This window comes from Nyctereutes procyonoides, unplaced genomic scaffold (genome assembly GCF_905146905.1).
Source record: "Nyctereutes procyonoides isolate TBG_1078 unplaced genomic scaffold, NYPRO_anot_genome, whole genome shotgun sequence".
NCBI classification, from domain to species: Eukaryota; Metazoa; Chordata; class Mammalia; order Carnivora; family Canidae; genus Nyctereutes; species Nyctereutes procyonoides.
This window is the reverse complement of record NW_026575036.1, coordinates 9,675,254-9,691,560: the sequence shown is the minus strand read 5'-3', so window position 1 is coordinate 9,691,560 and position 16,307 is coordinate 9,675,254. Positions and strand designations below refer to the sequence as shown.

The following is a 16,307-nucleotide window of genomic DNA, read 5'->3' as shown; positions in this document are numbered from 1 at the left end:
CATGTTTCCAAATTATACACTAAAAAAACAAAGAGAACACACATAAGTACTTTTTAAATGAAAGAAGTATTTCATTTCTCCCAAATGTGCAGTCATAAATACTTTTACTAGAGGCCTATTTAGTTTGCAAGGTGAACATGTTTTTATTTTTCCTGCCTGCCAGGTAAGAATTAGTGTTGGGGTTGTGTTACATAAATATTGCATTCACTTTCTCGTTTTTATGTTACACAAAATGGAGTCACTTATTCACCATGACTTTCCCCCCATAAAACTGCTCACAAAGTAATCAGCTCACAGAGTCGAATAATAAATCAAATACTCGATGTAAAGCCTTCACATTCTCCACATACCTAAATCAACAGACTTGGCTTTGATATGTTATGGAAAAATAAAGTTTCTCAGACAAGACCTTCTTCTGAAAATCAGTAAGCAGGTGTGAAACTGCTACAAAGATACAATGATCCCAAATATCAGCACCAAATAGATCTTAAGAGGGAGACATCAGTACCTATATCTTGATTAAATGTCTTTCTTCTGTTTGTTTACCCATGGTCTACAATATCTTGCTGGGACAAAACTGGGCTAAATTTCCTGACACTCAATATGGCTTTTTTTTTCTGCAGCAATAACCACCGGGTCTGAGGATTTATTCTTTTCACCAATTGTGTCAGAAAGTGCTCACAGAACAACCACAGGATTTCTCGGCATTCTCTACAGGGACGAGATGTACCTGAAGCGTGTCTGAGGCTCTGCAGAGACCCCCAGGTGCCTGCTCCTTGACCTTATCCCAAATGCCAAATACAGGTGCACAGAGGGCACTGTGTAAAGAGAAGGGGGAAAAAGCAAAATAACCTGTGACTTTCACTGTGAAAAATCACAGTAAGAGGGGATGGGATCCCTGGGTAGCTCAGTGGTTTAGTGCCACCTTCATTCAGCCCAGGGCGTGATCCTGGAGACCCGGGATGGAGTCCCACATTGGGCTCCCTGCATGGAGCCTGCTTCTCCCTCTGCCTGTGTCTCTGCCTCTCTCTCTCTCTCTGTGTGTGTGTGTGTCTCATGAATAAATAAATAAAATCTTTAAAAAAAATCACAGTAAGATATTTTGTTTTTATCTTGGAGGAAGCCTCTTTGGGTCAATCTGTTGATGAATTTATTTCTTCTGAATTAATCAATTAGGATGGAAATGTTAATTTATTTAAACAAACAGCACCATAAGAAATACTGGTGACCAGATCTATCATATCTGTTACTTAGGGTTTCTTTTCTTGAAACATGTCCTTCTGCCAAAATAGGCTGATTTCCTCAGTCTGCTAGTTGCTTATAGTGGGAATGGGGTGGGTAATTTCATTCCTGTAGATTATACTTAAGAAAGTCAAATTTAGCCTTTCATGGGCATTTTCAACTTCTCAGCCTTCTCATGTTCCCTCCACCCTGCCCATCAGGGCCTTCTGACTGAACCTAGCCCATTCTTCCTGCTATCATTCACCACAAGACCAGCAGTGCAGCCCAGCAGTGAAGAGTATGGACCCAATACTTAGATTGCCTGGGGGCTTCTCGAAACTCTGCCTCTTGAACAAGTGGTTTAACCTCTCTCTGGCAGTTTCCTTATCTATAAAAGGTCAATAACAACCATATCAAAGTGAGGAGTATAGGAATTGCTATATGCAAATTCATAGAACACTGCCTAGCACTAGCAGGCATTCTGAGTCTTAGCTATCTTATTACCAAAAATATATCAGACATGGAGTAGTTTTCCTTAACTTTTTTTTTTTAAGATTTTATTTATTTATTCGTGAGAGACAAAAAGAAAAAGGCAGAGACACCTTTTTCCCTGGTGGGGAGCCCGATGCGGGACTCCATCCCAGGACCCCAGGATCAGGACCTGAGCCGAAGGCAGATGCTCAACCACTGAGCCACCCAGATGTCCCTTTCTTAGCTTTTCTATGTCTTAAACATTATTATCAATTATCTATAACTAGGAAGCAAATCACTCAGGATTTAGACGCCCAGATCAATAAGCATTTATTACCTCACAGTTTCCATGAGTCAAGAATCTGGGACTGTTTAGACAGTTAGTTCTACTTCCAAGACCACTAGCATGATTATTGGCAGGCCTCAATCCCTCTCCACATGGGCCTCTCAAAGGGGTTGCCTCACAGCTTGGCAGTTGGCGTCCCCCACGGTGAGCAATCCAAGGGAAAAAGCAGAATCTCTCACACACACACATATACTGAGAGGAAGAGAGAGAGAGAGAGAGAGGCCAAAAATAGCATCAGCCTTTTAAACCTGATTTTAGAAGTGATATTCCAACACTGCCATGTTCTATTCATTAGAATGAAGTCACTAAATTGAGCCCGCACTTAGGGTAAGAGATCACATGAAGATAGGAACCCCTGGGGATGTCATACCACCCCACCGATTGTGAACTCATTCAGAAAGTGTCCCTAGTATTTGGCCTATCCATACAGATAGAGAATATGATTTTTACCACTGAGAACCATTTCCTAACATCTACCATCTTGACAAACACATAAACATTAGTTTTGCCAATGAAAGCCCATATTTAACATCCAATAAGCTTATTTGCCAAGACCTGGTTGATGGAGGAGATATGATAGCAGAGAAGCTGGCTTTTTCCAGAGAGTGCTGACAACCACCCTAAAATACCTGCTAAGCAGCATGTCAACCCCTGGAAATACAACTTAAATAAATTGACATGTATATAATATTATGCCAACTACACTGAAGTTTTATTTTGTTTTGCTTTGTGGGGGGAAGAGGCAGAGAGAGAAGGAGAGAGAGAATCCCAAGCAGACTCCATACTCAGCATGGAGCCCAACATGGGGCTCAGTCTCACACCGTGAGATCATAACCTGAGCCAACATCAAGAGTTGGACCCTTAACTGAATGAGCCATGCAGGCACCCATACCCTGAAGTTTTTTTTAAGTAAATTATAGACCTTCCTGTAAAATTTTCTGTAAGTCCTACCGAAGTCCTACATCTACAAGAAACCCAAAGTTTGAAAAACACGGCTATAAATAAAAGCATAAAGGAAAAAATAAAAAGTAGGTGGTAGAACTTACATATTTTTCTAACTTACATGAGTCTCAAAATGGAAAATCCAGACAAGTGGAATGTCTGTGTTGAATCTCACTGCACAGCAGCTCAAAGCTGAGAAAGTATTTTGTTGATTTAATAAAGCTCCCTTTGGCAACCCAAAAAGCTGTGATGGCATTTCTGTTTCAGAGAGTTCTGAGGAGTTGGTCTTCCATCAACTCTCAAATACATCTGAGGAAAATGGAGGCCTCCAGAGCTGATAAAATGGGAGTTGCATGAAAATAATCTTTAAGTTTATTTTTTATTTCTATTTTTTTTACATATTCAATATTTTATTTAATAAAAAGTACCGCTCCTCGAAAAAAGAAAAATTTGAAAGCCACCATAAGAACATTTGTATCTGGGATCCCTGGGTGGCGCAGCGGTTTAGTGCCTGCCTTTGGCCCAGGGCGCGATCCTGGAGACCCAGGATCGAGTCCCACATCGGGCTCCCGGTGCATGGAGCCTGCTTCTCCCTCTGCCTGTGTCTCTGCCTCTCTCTCACTGTGTGACTATCATAAATAAATAAAATTAAAATTAAAAAAAAAAGAACATTTGTATCATTACTCATTACAAACTGTCATCTCTTTTCTGGAATGAACATTATGGGATTATTTGCACTTAATTTTTGAGAGACTCCAGAGATAGCTTAGGTTTACCATTAATTTTTCAGATTAAAAGTTATACTCTAGAAATGTTGCTCTGCAACATGTATTACTGCTCTTTCTCTCAACGGTCCAGAATAGGTAGGTATGAAGTGACAGGGGTTGGCCCAGCTGGCTACGGGCCACTTCACTACATTTAAAACTACCTTAGGTCTTTGAGAGATAGTTACTTGACTGTAAACATGCTACAAAAGGACTAGAATATGACATATTCAGTCATAACATTTATCATCTCCTACCTAAAACAATTAAACTTCATGAATATTTATTTTTTTATCTTGGATTACCATGAAAAATCATATTACTTCCATGAGGAACAAAGCAAAAATATAATTCTCTATTTCCTTCATTGAATTATGAGTAAGAAATGATCCAGCACAATGAGTGAATTATTACATCACCTTCTCTATCTAAAAGGTTTTATTTAACAAACATATCCACGTTGAATAAGATCATTTGGGGGAAATTGGTTGCTTGCTAATTAGCAGAAAATAACAATACATGTTTGGACAATACATCCAACAGAATGTTGTAGAGTTCAATGCAAACTTCAGCTCGATGTCCCTTGGATTATGCTTTCTCATAAATTCTGGTAGAAGTGACGCCTTTCATGATACATTCCACCACCAGTTTGTCATCCACTCGTTTTCTCTTTATGGTAGTTGATTTTCCGTCCCACTTCTACACCTGTACCAGGACACCTCCATCTAAGGTTATGATGCTCTTGACTTTTCTGTCATCCGCAGTAACTTCATCGAATTCCTGCCCCAGTTTGAAGGAAATCTCGGTATTTTTAAAGGTGCTTTCCGATTTAATGGTGATCACATCCCCGTTTACACTGATGATCATGTTGGGTTTGGCCATGCCAGCCACTTTCCTGGTGGCGAAGCCCACTCCCACTTCTTTCATGTAATCATCAAAGTTTTCACTGGAGCTAAGTTTCCAGGTACCCACAAAAGCATCACACATTTTATGAGCTTTTAGGATTATCTTCAAGACGAGAAAAAAGCTGTCGTGGTCTGTAAGGTGTTATGACCTTCTGGAGCCCAGATAACTTCCTTTTTAATCTTTAAGTTTAAAAACAAAGGCTTTAAGTAAATGAAAGCATATTATGCATGATATAATATCTCAAATATATGGAAAGAAAAGCTTGAATAATACAAATTTTACTTTCCTTCAATTTCTACTTCTGAAACAAAACTAAAACTAGAACAGCAATATCAATGATAATACGGAGGCACAAAGAGGTTAAGCAACTTACGCAGGGTCACATGGCTAGTAAATAGCATAGCTGAGATTTGAAACCAGGCATTCTAGCTCCAGTGTCAGCCCTTTTAGCCTTCATGCTCTGCTGCCAGTGAAGTGAATAACAGAAGGAAGTGAAATCAGGGAATTCTACATGGAAGAGGTGGCCTTTAAACTAAATATTTCCACCAGAACAGAATACTGTGTAAGAGAACATTTTTTTTTTTCCCAAAAGGGTGAGGAAATGTCTGCATCAACAGAAGGCCCACATCATTAGTGTTTTCCACTAGTGTCATAACGGATGGGATTTATGGGAAATTTGGAAAGTCAGTGAAGAGCAAGATAACAGACAACAGCAATTTACCATCACAGTTCTAAACATGATCTTCGGGGATCCCTGGGTGGCGCAGCGGTTTGGCGCCTGCCTTTGGCCCAGGGCATGATCCTGGAGACCCGGGATGGAGTCCCACCTTGGGCTCCCTGCATGGAGCCTGCTTCTCCCTCTGCCTGTGTCTCTGCCTCTCTCTCTCTGTGACTATCATAAATAAAAAAAAAAAAATTAAACATGATCTTCTTCTGGAAGGCAGTCCCAAGGTCTTAATCGATACAAATTCCTATTTGTATTTTCAGTTTCAGGAGATAAGAACAACTTTCATATTATGTACACATCTGTGTCAGATATGTACTTATTGTAACCAGATTTGTCTGATTCCACTGGTCTGGAATTTTCCATCTTGAGACTCATGTTAAGTTAGAAAAATATGTAAGTTCTGCCACCTACATTTTTTCCCTTTATGCTTTTATTTACAGCCATATTTTTAAAAATTTGGTTTTTTTGTAGATGTAGGACTTTGGTAGGACTTACAGAAAATCTTACAGGAAGGTATTGTAAAGTCTATAATTTACTTTTAAAAAACTTCAGGGTAGGGGTGCCTGCATGGCTCATTCAGTTAAGGGTCCGACTCTTGATACTGGCTCATGTCATGATCTCACACGGTGAGATCAAGCTTTGTGTTGAGCTCCAAAGGTTTTTTTTTTTTTTAAGGTTTTTGATTATAGAACCTTTTTATAATCAAATGCAACACTGTCAAATAGAGCTTTCTGTGACAGTGAAAATGTTCTACATTTTGCTGTGTTCAATACAGTTGCGGCAGCCACATGTGGTTATGGGACACTTGAAATGTGGGTACTATGATTGAAGAACTGAATTTTTTTATCTTATTTTGTTTTAATTAACTTGAAATTTAAATAGCCACTCATGGGGATGCCTGGGTGGCTCAGTGGTTGAGTGTCTGCCTTCAGCTCAGGGTGTGATCTCGGGGTCCTGGGATTGAGTCCCACATCAGGCTCCTCGCAGGGAGTCTGCCTCTCTCTCTATGTCTCTCATGGATGAATGAATGAATAAATCTTAAATAACTATACATGGGCCATATAGATAGTATGTCAAATTCTTCCAAAACCTCTGGGGGTGGATCCAGAAAACGAGTAGTGTATAGACTGGTCAGTTGAGTTCTCAAGAATTGCAGCTTTGTGGACTAATATAACAGGCAGGATCTGCTTTGAGACTTGAAGTGGCTTACCATAGCAATTTCCTTAAGTTCAGGAAATGTAAAGTTGGAATGATGTACTTGTGATCATACTTAACTCATTTAATTTTTCCCACTTGGGGAAACATTTTTTAAAGTAAGTAGCATTTCAGACATTATGATTCCACAGAGAAGTTAGATACCAATCCCAAACCTGGAAAAGACATAGATTCTTAGGGAACTTAGTTGGACTGTGGGTTTTGAGAGAGATTAGATTTCTATAGTGTTTGTTCTGGAATTTAAAATGCTGTGAAGGAAGTTTCTAAATTTGGATGTTAATCTCTTAGATTATTCACAGATAACTGAATTCCAATTTCTGGATCTTTCTAGAGTGAACTTTAACTGCCCATTGACACTGAAAGTACAATACAGAAAAGCTCTATTTAGGGATGCCTGGGTGGTTCAGTCTGTTAAACATCCGACTCTTGATTTTGGCTCAGGTCATGATCTCAGGGTTGTAAAATACAGCCCCGGGTTGGGCTCCAGGCTCAATGGGGAATCTGCTTGAGAATCTCCCTCTCCCTCTGCCCACCCCCCAATAATAAACAAATATTTTTTAAAGCTCTATTTAAAGTGTGTGTGTGCGCATGCATGTATGCTCACACATAGTTTAATAAACAATTTTTTGAAATGCAATAGCCATGTAAATAAAGGACAAGTTGTACCTTAATCTTGAACTTCGGAGTTTGGAAGAAGTTTTCACTATTCAGAAAAAGGTATCATTTAAAGGCAACACACTTGGTTCTGATTCATCAGTCCACACCCCAGGATCAATCTGCATTTGAGGCTGTCCTACTCATGCTTATACCACATACAGATATAAGCATTTGACTCCACTGTGCCTTTCTGAAGAGTCCTGTCTGTGCACTTACATATGGAAACACTGATTATTTTATTTTTTTATATTTCATTTTATTTTATTTTAGAGAGAGAGCATGAGCAGGGGAAGGAGAGAGGCAGAAGTTGAAAGAGAGAGAAGCAGACTTCCCACTGAGTGCAAAGCCGGATGTGGGGCTCAATCTCATGACCTTGTGATCATAACCTGAGCCAAAATTGAGTTAGAAGCTTAACCAACTGAGCCACCCAGGCTCCCCAACACTGGTTTTTTTATTTTAAACTACTTTTCCTTTGGCTTTCCTTTAGTATGTGTGTGTATTTAAATTATGAGTGTAAGTAGATCATGTTGTCTATGGATTTCATTTTAGGATAGTAAAGGGAGAATTATCAAATATTTGCAATAAAAAGGATACTTCAGGTTTCAAGTCTTGAGAGCCTTTGTTCTAGCATGTCCTGGCCTGCTGCTGGCTTTGCTGGTTCTCATGTCAATACTCCAAGCATGTTGTCATTCTTGGAAACCCTCGCTTACAAGCAGCACTACCTCCTTAGGAGATTTCATCCACACAGGGCTGTTGGTTAGTTCATATTCTCTGTTTCTGCTCAGGGTACAGACTCCTGGGGTGTGTGGACATTTTCTAAAAATATATATATTCCCCACTACCCACTGAATTTTCTGAAGATCATCTTGTAGCCAAAAGCAATCATAAATTTCATTGCCCACATCTGAGTGTGTATTTATAATCAAATTAGTCAAGGATTCACCTGAGGTGACAATATTTTATGTTTTAACAACCTATTCCTAAAACTCATGTATTCTATGAGCTAAAAGTTTGATAAACACTGGTCTATCCATATTTGACTATAATCTTGGTCACTGTTCATAAGAGAGACTTACATAACCGAGACCAGATAAATCTATGAGAAAAAACATGACTTGATTTTTGTTGATTATATCCCAATCAATATCCACATATATTTTTAAAGATTTTATTTATTTGTTTGAGAAAGAGCATGTGCGATAGAGAGAGAGTGAGCATTAGCAGGGGGAAAGGCCAGAGGGAGAGGGAGAAGCAGACTCTCCACTGAGCAGGGAGCCTGATATGGGGTTCTATCCCAGGACCCTGGGATCATGACCTGAGCCAAAGGCAGATGCTTAACTGACTGAGCCACCCAAGCCCCCAGTATTCACATCATTTTTAACTATTTTTCTTTCATTTTCTCTTTCTTTCTTTCTTTCTTTCTTTCTTTCTTTCTTTCTTTCTTTTTCTTCTTCTTCTTCTTCTTCTTCTTCTTCTTCTTCTTCTTCTTCTTCTTCTTCTTTCTTTTGATGTCAGAACAGATATTTTCCTTCTTTCCTTTCCCAAAGTCCAGTTTTTATTGAACTTTGCCATTGTGGTTTCACATTCCATCTTTCACTGATGACAAAATACTCCAGTCTCTCCTATACTTCTTTGAATCAGCTTTATTCTGTTAGCTCCCTCATTCATAAATTAAATGTTTTTGATTTATGTTTATTCTGTATTTGTGGAGGAATCATGTTATTAGCTTTTGCAATTTATACTTTGAAAGTTTGGGAGGTCGCTGAAATGTCCAAGTGGAGTCACTTTCTGTGACTAATTAAACTGCAGTACAATTGCATCACATATGCTGCTTAAGCCTAGTCATCTGTCCCTGGAATTTCCCTTTGCTGACTCTTTTCCTCTGTTTCCTTTTCTTTTCATTCTGTGTATTTGTTTTTGTTTCTTTTCTTGGCCAAGTCTGTTGATCTGTCTACATCTCATCTAACTTGCATTTGGGGGCATTTTTCTTTTCTTTACTGGATCCAGGAACTAGTGGGTAAAGACAATTGTATACTGGAAAATATTTAACAATTGGTTCTTGGAGGTGGCACAGGGACTTGATTTTTCAGTGTCTACTGATTTCTGTGATATAACTATTTCCAGTATGGTCAATGATAAGTTACCAATGTGATGTCATTGAATGCAAAGTTAGGAAGAGCTAAGCACTATCCACTCTTGTAAGTCAGTGCAGCCAGCTGTAGCACAAAGCTGGTCATATTCCTGAGTATGTTCCTGAGTCCTTAGAAAATGTGGTTGGGAGATGTCTGCGTGGTGCAGTTGGTTAAGTACCCAGCTCTTAGTTTGGGCTCAGGTTGTGATTTCATGGGTATTGAAATCAAACTCCATGTCAGGCCCTATGCTAAGCACAGAGTCTGCCGTGAGTTTTACTTTCCCTCTCCCTCTGCTTCTTCCTCCAGCTCATTCTTTTTCTGAAATAAATAAATATATCTTAAAAAAAAAAACAGTGGTTGCACCACATTCTTTTCTACAATATGGTACAGGAAGTAGTACGTAATGGACTTTGAGGCTGGTCAAGAGAACATCCTGTGTATATGTGAGTCTGTGACACACATGACTGATGATTTACTCCTCACTGTTGGCAGTAATTTTGTAAAAACCAATAGTCTGGTTTTATTACCTGTTCCCTTGGTAATCTCTCTCATGAAGATGAGGATCAATTTTCTTTGGGGTGAAACATGACAGGGAATATGGTCTGTTAGCCTGTTTTATTTCTCTGTTCATCTATTTGTGAGCACAAATAAATTAAGAAAGTATTTTATGCCCACTGGGAAGGAGAACAGCTTTTTAAGGTCTTACCAAAGAGTTTTGTGTTTCTCTGTTGGCTTTTGACCCATACCTGTGAATGAGAACTGAAAATAGAAATTCTCTGATGCTTGTGTGTCTATCATTGAGAAAAATCTTTACCCCTTTTTTGATGAAATATTAAATAAATTAGATCATAAAGAAGTAATAAATTAGGCTATAATGTCTTTAAAAACGGGATCTGGACCAATTCCTTAAAAGATTCAATTTGCCAAAACTCAAGTAGAAGAAATAATGATATGAATAAGCCTGTATCTATTTTTTAAATGAATGAATAATTAATAATCTTCCAAAATAGAAAACTACAGGTACATATGTGTTCACTGGTAAATTGTAACAAATATTACCTAATTATACTAATTCTCTGCAATCTCTTTTGGAAGATAGAAACAGAGGGATTACCTCCTAAGTCATTCTATAAGACCAGAATCACCCTACTACCAAAACCAGGCAAAGATATTACAAGGAAACTCTAGACTAATATCTCTTATGAAACAGATGCAAAAATCTTCAACAAAATATTAGCAAATCAAATGCAAAAAAAGTGTAAAAAGAATTATATATCACACCAAGTGGTATTTATCCCTGGTACAGGGATACCTGTAGCATTTGAAAATCAATTCATATAGTCCATCATATTAATAGACTAAATAACAAAAACCACATAATCGTGTCAATAGATGCATGAAAAATATTTGACAAAATCCTATACCCAGAAGCCTACTTCTCCCTCTGCCTATATCTCTGCCTCTCTCTCTCTCTATGTCTCTCATGAATAAATAAATAAAATCTTTTTTTAAAAAAAATCCAATACCCATTCATAATAATAACAATAATAATAATAATCTCTCAGGAAACTATGAGTAGAGGGGAACTTTCTCACCTTGATAAAAACCATTCTACAGATAATACTGTAGCTGATGGTGAGAAACTTAGTCTTCTCACCAAAATCAGGTACAAAGCAAGGATGCTGTCTCTCACTATTCCATTTCAACATTATACTGGAAGACCTTGGTAATACAGTAAGAAAAGCAAATAAAAGGTATGCAGATTGAGAAAGAAGACATAAAATTCTCTTTTTTCACAGAAGACACGATCATCTATGGAGAAAATTTAACAACACTATAAAAAATCCTGAAACTAAAAAGTGATTATAGTAAGATTTTAGGATAGAAGGTTAATATTAAAAAGTCAGTTGTTTTGAACCAACATATGCCAGCAATGAGCAAGTGGAATTTGAAATTTAAAAACATAATGCCATTTATATTAGTAACCCCAAATTAAGTACTAAAGTTTAAAATTAACAAAATATATACAAGATCTATATAAGGAAAAACTCCGATGAATAAAATCAAAGAAGAACTAAAAACAGCAGTCCCCTCTTATCCACAAGGAATACATTCCAAGACCCCCCAGCCCAGTGGATGTCTGAGACCACAGATAGAACAAAACCCCACATATGTTTTTTTTTAAAGATTTTATTCATTTATTCATGAGAGAGAAAGAGAGAGAGAGAGAGAGAGAGAGAGAGACAGGCAGAGGGAGAAGCAGGCTCATGCAGGGAGCCCGTGGTGGGACTTGATCCTGGGTCTCCAGGATCACGCCCTGGGCCGAAGGCAGTGCTATCCACTGAGCCACCCAGGCTGCCCTATGTTTTGTTTTGTTTTGTTTTGTTTTTAACTATATATGCATATGGATAATAAAGCTGAATTTATAAATTAGGAAATGTAAAAGAATAACAATAACTAAAAATAAAATAGAATAATTATAATATGCTGTAATAAGTTATGTCAGTGTGCACTCTCTCAAAATATCTTATTGTGCTGTACTCATTCTTCTTGTGATGTCAGATGATAACATGCCTATATGATGAGGTAAGTGAGGTGACTACATGGCATCATGATGTAGCATTAGGCCACTATTAACCTTGTTTGTTCTTTTTTTAAATTTTTGTTTGAGAGAGAGAGAGAGAGAGCAGAGCACAAGCCAGGGGGGAGGGGCCTAGGGAGAGGGAGGAGTAGACTTCCTGCTGAGCAACCCAGGTGTCCCTAAGAGAAGAAACTTGTAAACCATATAAGGAGATCTTCAGGTATTTTGAAATGGAGGGTCTGAGCACACAGTAAATGATCCTGTTGAGAAGCCATATAAGAGAGTGACTTGAATCTAACTTGATGTGCTCTAAGCAAGATCTTCAGAACTACCAGGAAATTTGGCTAAAGTAGAGAGTATTTGGGCAGTCGTGATTTAGTGAAAGTGCTTTAGGTTATAGAAAAATATCCTACAGAATAAAAAAACAAAACAAAACAAAAAACAAAACAAAATAAACATCAGATGGGAAAAATTGAAGGCAATAACAAGAGCTAATGTTTGCTGAACATTTACTCTATGCTAGGTACATTCTAATTACTTTACATGTACTAGCTCTTTTGGTCCTCATGAAAACGGTAGGGTTTTTAATCCTTACTTTGTAGGTAAAGCAAATAAGGTCAAGACAGGTTAATACATCCAGGTGTCACACAGACCCAGCAAAGATGTCCAGCCAGGAGATGATGAGGGTTTGAAGTAAGGCATTCTAATTAGTGCTAAGAGAAAAAAAAAAAAAAATATATATATATATATATATATATATATATATATGAGAAATAGTAAAGGGAAAAAATTATAGAAATTATAAAGATGAAATTGGTGGAGAGTGAAGGAAGACAGGATCTGATGTTGACTGGCTATTGTTTGGGCAACTAGTTAAAGCATCTTACTACTAAGAAAAATAGGAAATGCAACAGGAGCCTACCAAGCATGCAACATATGCAGGCCTCTGTGTATATTTGTTGAGAAAAGGCTTTGAGAATAAATATAAGTTAATTATACATAAGATAAAAAATTCATACTGAATTGGAGATGCCTCTGGATCGAACACATGGGAATGTACGTGGGAATGTACATGGGAAATATGAGTAAAGAGTTCTTGAGGCAACTGGCACTGGAGTCTGAGTGTTGTTAAAGCCTAGGAATGCTTTCAATGGTAGTAATAAAATACCTGACCCATAGTGGCAAGGCAATAAAGACATTGAATTATATCATTAAAAAAAATGTTCTGAAGTTGAGCAATTCCAGGCTTGACAAGGTGACTCAACAGTCTAGGCTCTCTCTCTCTCTCTCTCTCTCTCTCTCTCTCTGCTTTGCCATTTTCAATATATTGGGTTGGTTTTGTGGTTTTTTTTTTTTAAGATTTTATTTATTTATTCATGAGAAACACATAAAGAGGCAGAGACATAGGCAGAGGGAGAAGTAGGCTCCCTGCGGGAAGCGTGATGCAGGACTCAATCCTAGAACCCCCGCCAAAGGCAGACACTCAATTGCTGAGCCACCCAGGTGCCCAATATTATTGGTTCTTGATCTTGGGCTTGTCACTCATGGTTGCAGGATGGCTGTTGGTAGATCCTTGAAACATACATCTATAAAAATCATTTAAAACTGGAGAAGGGAAAGGTACCAGCAAGGTCCTCTTACCTGACTTTTTTCTTGTTTTCTGATCAGAAGGTACAATCTTTCTTAGAAGCACTTAGATACTTCCCCTTAGGTCTCATTGATTAGAACTTGATTCCTAGGTCCTCTCTGGCTCAAGAGAGTGTGGGAAAACAGGTATGTTGAAAAGTGAAATGAGATTGTCATTTCTACTTTAGATTAATAATCATCAACCCCAGGAGGAAGTATATTCTGTGCCCCTACCCTGGAAAAAAATCAGGGTTTTGTTAGAAAAAGAAAAGGGTGGTGGTCTTTTGGTAATTAAGTAACAGTATCAGCCAAAGAATAGATAAACTCACCCAGGGAGAGCATTTAAGATCAATGAGAAAAAGTTGAGGACAGAGGATGAAATCCTGACAACACTATGTAAAGAATTATTATGGGATAGAAGAGGACACGATGGGATTGAAAAGGCATAGTCTGAAAATGCTCACTCTCATTTGGGAACCAAGGGTCTCCACTGCAAGTCTTCAGGAAAGCCTGTAAGAGGACAACAGTAGTTGAAATGGATCTGGAAGATTGCATATCATTTAGGCAAACAAGCTAGGGGAAAAGAAATTCCAAGTAGTGTTATGTAAATGTAACCATAGAAGATTTCTGATGTGCTTAGGTGCACAGCATGCTCTCTAGTCTAGCTTGTGTGAAAGCATTTGAGTGCAAGTTACATTCTTTTGAGTAGTAGGGAAAATTTAATCAGAACTGGGGGGTAGGGGCTGCCCTGGTGGCTCACTGGCTTAGCACCGCCTTCGACCCGGGGTTGTGATCCTGGAGACCTGGGATGTAGTCCCACGTCGGGCTCCCTGCATGGAGCCTGCTTCTCCCTCTGCCTGTGTCTCTGCCTCTCTCTCTCTCTGTGTCTCTCATGAATAAATAAATAAAATATATATAAAAAAAAAGAAGAAATCACTTAGGTACAGAGTATAAAGCAAGGAGATTTAAGGTCAGATACAGGTGGGATCCCTATCTTGTCTACATCTAGACAGCATGAGAAAAAAAGAGTTGTGATTATGACAAAGGAAAGAGAACCTGCTGGAGAGACTGGAGAATGTTCAGAATAGCACAGTATCACAAAAGGAAAGAGTTACAGGGAGAGAGTGGCCAACTTTATGAGTCAGTTTGGGAGGTGCCCTGAGAGACCATAGAGAAATTGTGGAAAGATTTACATCTTTCAAGACAGATGGAAATTAACTTATTTTTAAAGAATCTGAAAGAGGTATGCCTGCTGGCTCAGTTGGTAGAGCAGGCAACTCAAAATCTTGGTTGTGGTTGTAAGTTTGAGCCCTACATTGTGCGTAGACATTATTTAAAAATAAAAACAAAAAAATCTAGAAGAAAGATTCCATAAATTCTCAGATTTTTTTCTTTTTTTTTATTTTTAAAATTTTAAGTAAACTCGAAGCCACATGTGGGGTTTGAACTCATGACGCCAAGATCAAGAGTCATATACTCCAGCAACTAAGCCAGCTAGACATCCCAGATTTTTTTTCTTGGTTAATAAGTGATATGATTTTAATATTCTAGAATTTCTTTTGTTGTACTTTCATTTTATATCCATTACTTACCACAGAAAATGAACAATTGGTACTTGTTCTAAAGTGACCGGGATTGAATGATTTGTAGATGTGTGAGGCATACATAGGAAGCCTCTAAGGCTGAGCACTATACATGTATTAACTTGTATCTCTTATACTTCCAAACTAGCTACTCCTTTCCTTATATTAGTGACTTAAAAAAAAAAAAACATAATCTGAGTTTCAGAGAGATTAAATAATTTGCTAAAGTTTGTACATTACAAATCTGTGCAACTGAAGATACAAATTCAGACCTCTATCTAAAGCCAGTGCTTTTCCCTAATCTATGTCATTTGTTTGAAGATCATTTATTAAATAGCTTCTTGGTTTTCTCTTAACTTACTTTGGAGATTGCTCTAGGATTAGGCTTGAGTCTGACTTGTTCTTTGAGGGGCCTAAACAGGAATCAAACTAAAAAGAAAGTATGAAAGAGTTGTAAAAATATTAATCTTTTTTTCCTCTTTATTATTTTTTTTATTTTTGTGTATTTATTCATGAGACACACACACACACACACACACACAGAGGTGGAGACACAGGCAGAGGGAGAAGCAGGCTCCCTGCTAGGAGCCAGACGTGGGACTCGATCCCAGATCCCGGAATCACGCTCTGAGCCGAAGGCAGATGCTCAACCGCTGAGTCATCCAGGCATCCCATCTTTTTTTCCTCTTTAGCCAGAAATAGTTTACCAAAAGATTATTAAGTTACTCAGAGGTAGTTACATAGTGGAAATTATTACTTCTTCCATGTTCAATGGGAAATCTTTGGGTAATTACCCTTTCCCTCCTTGGCTACCACACTCTGGAAATAAGGGATCATCCATCTTGATTTTTCCCTATTTTTGATGGGGTAGCCAACTTTCTCTGATAGTAAATCTAATTTTACATGGAGATTAGGTTCTAGAAGATATACAATAGGCTAAAAATAAGTCCAATGGGTCAAAAAAACATCTCAGAAAACCTTGTATACATTTTCCATAAAATACAGTGGAAGAGATTTTTGAATATTGAACTTAGAGTGTGTGTGTGTGTACATATATATAATGGGTGCATGCATTATAGGAAATATAAAAAGGATAAAACTATAGTATTTTTCATTTTGAGAAACAAAGAGAGGAA

General features: G+C 38.0%; 1 protein-coding gene across 1 annotated transcript; it reads right to left on the bottom strand.

Moving 5' to 3' along the window:
* Positions 1-4,164: 4,164 nt before the first annotated feature.
* Positions 4,165-4,782, bottom strand: LOC129505624 (fatty acid-binding protein, adipocyte-like). Its single transcript, XM_055318760.1, has one exon. The coding sequence runs from the start codon at positions 4,729-4,731 to the stop codon at positions 4,444-4,446; it is 288 nt and encodes a 95-aa protein (XP_055174735.1). The 5' UTR covers positions 4,732-4,782; the 3' UTR covers positions 4,165-4,443.
* Positions 4,783-16,307: the final 11,525 nt, after the last annotated feature.